Genomic DNA, 3,504 nt, shown 5'->3' with positions numbered 1-3,504 from the left:
ACGGCCACCAAGAAATGAAGTCACTGCTGTTACTCCAATCCGCGGCTAGCGGCCCGTTATATGGGTCAGCAGCCGGTGCAAGGGTGGGTGGAGTTGCTGACTACGTTAAGACAACAACCAAAAAAAAAAGCGGTCATCCGGTGGCAAGCTGCACACACAGAGAAAATAAAGGCAACTGCTCCATAAGTAATATCAGTAAGAACAAGGAAACAGCTATTTTTTCCAGAATACGCACTAAACGAAAAAGTTTAAGGCCCCAGCTCAGGTCGTACGGTACACTGGCACGCAATAATGGTCAACTACAGCATCAGTGCAGCTGTAAGCATCACCGCCAAGCCACTAAAGTCCTGCAGAGCGTGGCCAGTATCTCTCAACAGCACTTCGCTGGAGGACTGCGACGTCGGTGGAACGGCACTTCTTAACGAGCCATCAGGCACCTCGTCAGTTGCAGTCACGAATTTCACAAGTATCATTGGCAAATGTCGTTGCGATAACAAGGAATGACGTGAACTTCATATCATGCAGAGGTGTGGGTGTGTCATTAGCTCTTGTGAGCGGTGTGGCTTCACTTCGACACGGCGACGCTGGAGGAGAGGGGGGAGGGAGTGAAAGTGAAGGTTAAAGTTGGATTTTAAAATCCATTCAAATATACTTCTCAATGTTAGCTCTATATGATTGGTGTTCTTGTTAGGCGCAAGAAGAATTTCTTCCATACTTCATGTGCTTAGATGTAGACGTCCCTTGTTAGTATGGATGATGAGCGTTACCTGGCGTTTGCCATGCATGGTTGTCGCGGCGCCTGTATATGTATGTCGATCGCACTATTGATTCTTTCTTGTGTCTTGCATGTCGATAATATTATGGGCAATAGCCGATACACGCGTGTCATGCGAAGCAACCACAATTGTTTTGTGATGGACTTTGTTGAGTTCAGTCAACGTGGCTAAAAGATGCTCGACACTGGGTGCGTCAAGTCCTGTTGTTGGTTCATCAAGGAGGAGGAGAGTGCATTGTTGATGTGCGTAGAGACGCGCCATGCAAATTCGTTGCAGTTGTCCACCGCTGAATTGAGCTCTGTCAGGACTATGAATAACCGTCCGAAATGGATCGCCTAGGAACGACTGGCAACCACTCTGCCGCATTGCAAGATTGACATTGTGCCTTGCCTTCTCCTGCTTTGCCTTTGAAAAGGTGCTGGTGTCTTCCATGAGAATATTGTCCGCAACGGTGCCCAGCAGGACTGCCTGTTGTTGCTCCAAAAGCGCCACTTTGGAGTGGGTGCGCACTGTCCCCTTTAACGGCTGCAACAGGCCAGCGAGTAATCGCAGGCAGGTGCTCTTGCCAGCACCACTTGAACCGTACAAGACAGTGATCTTTTCCGGTTCTATTGTGAGCGTTACATCGTGAATGCCGCTCCCTCTAGAACTGTTTGAATACGTGGAAGAGAAGGTGTCGCTTTCGTTCGGACCACACCGCGCTCTGCTGTTGGCGTCCTTCTCAGTGGCATCAACAAGGAAGGAAGGAACCTCTGGGTAAACGTAACTAACGTTCTCCAGGACTGCGGTGGCTGAGCTGTCCAGCGTGGTTGTTGCTCCATCACTTTTAGATCCTTCCTCCACGGAAGTTTGATTCACAGTCTCCTTAATTGATACTTCTGGGTGAGAAGCTGCTAACTCTTGCCGCACCACATGCTCCACTCCGTACCAGACAACCAACTGCTGTAGTGTGTGAAGGCCCTCCAGCAGGGACACTGCCCGGTGATATTCATGCACTAGGCTAAGCGTTCGGTTGATGAACTGATACATAAACATGTAGTACATGGCAATATCCACAATACCCAGTTCACCCCTCTGGCGATAACTGTTTGTTATGCCAAGAACGAGCACGAAAAGAAGTCTTGTCACAGCCGAAGAAACCCCAGTTTGTCCATGTATTGCCGTTACGACATCCTCATTAATGCTTGACAAGTGTTGCAGTCTCTCACGAAGGCCGCTCATAATGAGGGGTTTTGCATGAAATACACGAACAGTCACGCTACGGTGGAGTGCATTGGTTGTGAGAGCCTGCACGTTAGACTCCGCCAGCGCCAATTCCTTGCTGCGGTTGTGTTGTTTCCGACGCACGCCCAAGAGCACAAGCTGAGAGCTCATAAACACAACACCTATTGTCAGTGTTAACCTCGCAGACATGTGTAAAAGCAAGCCAAGGAGGACTACGGCGCCGCACAGTGACGAGAGCACATCGGTTAGTAATGCTCCCACAACATCTGCCGACGTCTTTGCGCTAGAAAGGATTACCTGTCCAAGTTTGACAGGATTTACCGACGAAATACGGTCCAGGTGCGGTGTCGTCAGAATAGCGAAGAGCACAGTCTCCAGAATAGTGTTGTGAATCCGCTGCCCAGCAAGGTACGCCATCTTGTGCCCAGCAAATGAGGTGGTGTGGTACAGGACAATAACAGCAGCCAGTAAGGCACAGCGACTTACCAGACCAGGCGGAGCCGAGATGAGTACTGGCAACCAAAACTGGCCCTTGTCTGCGTCTTGAGTATTGCTGTCAAACGTCGCAACTTCCTGTGCGAGCTGTGGGATGACAATGTTCATGCTCGTCGAAAGCAAGATCAATACCGCCGAGAGCGCCATGATCGCCAGATGAGGCCGCCAGAAGTGGACGGCAAACAGGAATACCTCATTGATGTTCGCCAACGCTCCTGTCATCCTTTGTCTTACCTCAGTAGGTGAATACTAAAAGAATAACATCACGTAGAGGAAGGAGGGGTGAGGTGATGCTTATAGATCTGTGTGTGTGGACCAATAAACCCCTCCATATGTTCCCTTGCCAACCGTGTATATTCACCAACAAATCCACCAGCAGAAGGTATTAATTCGTCCCTTGCCGCCTTTCATGTAGTCGTCTGCGCAACTCCGTTGAACTGATATGTTTGTCATTATCGACATCCACGTAGCTGATTTCAACAGACTGCATCGGCGGCAGCCCATGTGATGCCCTCGTAACGTTGATAGTGCCAACGGCACTTGCGGTCTCGGGTGACACAACCAACGCTTCCACCTCCGCGATGCGGTCAGTGCCGCCACTCGGCTCTGTGATTCCGGTAACATCTACGTCGATGTCCCTTCGAAGGAATGACAGGAATCGCGAAACGGTGGCACAGCGTGTTTCAAATGGCTCAATATACGCACCATGAGACTTTTTCGTTAGCAATTCCTCTTGTGTGACACCAACACGCAGCGTCTTGGTGGCGTAAAACATTGCCGTGGTGAGCAGAAGCTTGTGACCGGCGTGGAGTTGGTCAAAGGTACCGCCAACAGCCACATGCCTATATATCGGATCAAACCCACGATCCGCCGTCATGGAGTTGGACGTGAACAAAGAAAACGAATTGTCACTGTCATTTGAAGTCTTCAGTTGCGGCGGCCCGCAATTTGACGGCGTGGACAGCGGAATCACACTCACAAACGTCTCCGGGTGGTGCTGCAAAGCCGC

The 3,504-nt window shown here is 50.2% G+C and overlaps 2 protein-coding genes across 2 annotated transcripts; both read right to left on the bottom strand.

The window, feature by feature from the left end:
- Positions 1–821: 821 nt before the first annotated feature.
- On the bottom strand, positions 822–2,717 carry DQ04_07101010 (ABC transporter-like protein; the record flags this gene model as incomplete). Its single annotated transcript, XM_009315018.1, has 1 exon — positions 822–2,717. The coding sequence occupies one exon, from the start codon at positions 2,715–2,717 to the stop codon at positions 822–824; it is 1,896 nt and encodes a 631-aa protein (XP_009313293.1).
- Positions 2,718–2,880: 163 nt separating this feature from the next.
- Positions 2,881–3,372, bottom strand: DQ04_07101000 (pantetheine-phosphate adenylyltransferase; the record flags this gene model as incomplete). The annotated part of the gene is made up of 1 exon (XM_009315017.1): positions 2,881–3,372. The coding sequence occupies one exon, from the start codon at positions 3,370–3,372 to the stop codon at positions 2,881–2,883; it is 492 nt and encodes a 163-aa protein (XP_009313292.1).
- Between the last annotated feature and the right edge of the window lie 132 nt (positions 3,373–3,504).

This window comes from Trypanosoma grayi (genome assembly GCF_000691245.1).
Source record: "Trypanosoma grayi strain ANR4 Tgr_710_V1, whole genome shotgun sequence".
NCBI lineage: Eukaryota > Euglenozoa > Kinetoplastea > Trypanosomatida > Trypanosomatidae > Trypanosoma > Trypanosoma grayi.
The sequence above is the reverse complement of the archived record's forward strand: the minus strand, read 5'-3'. Positions and strand labels throughout refer to the sequence as shown.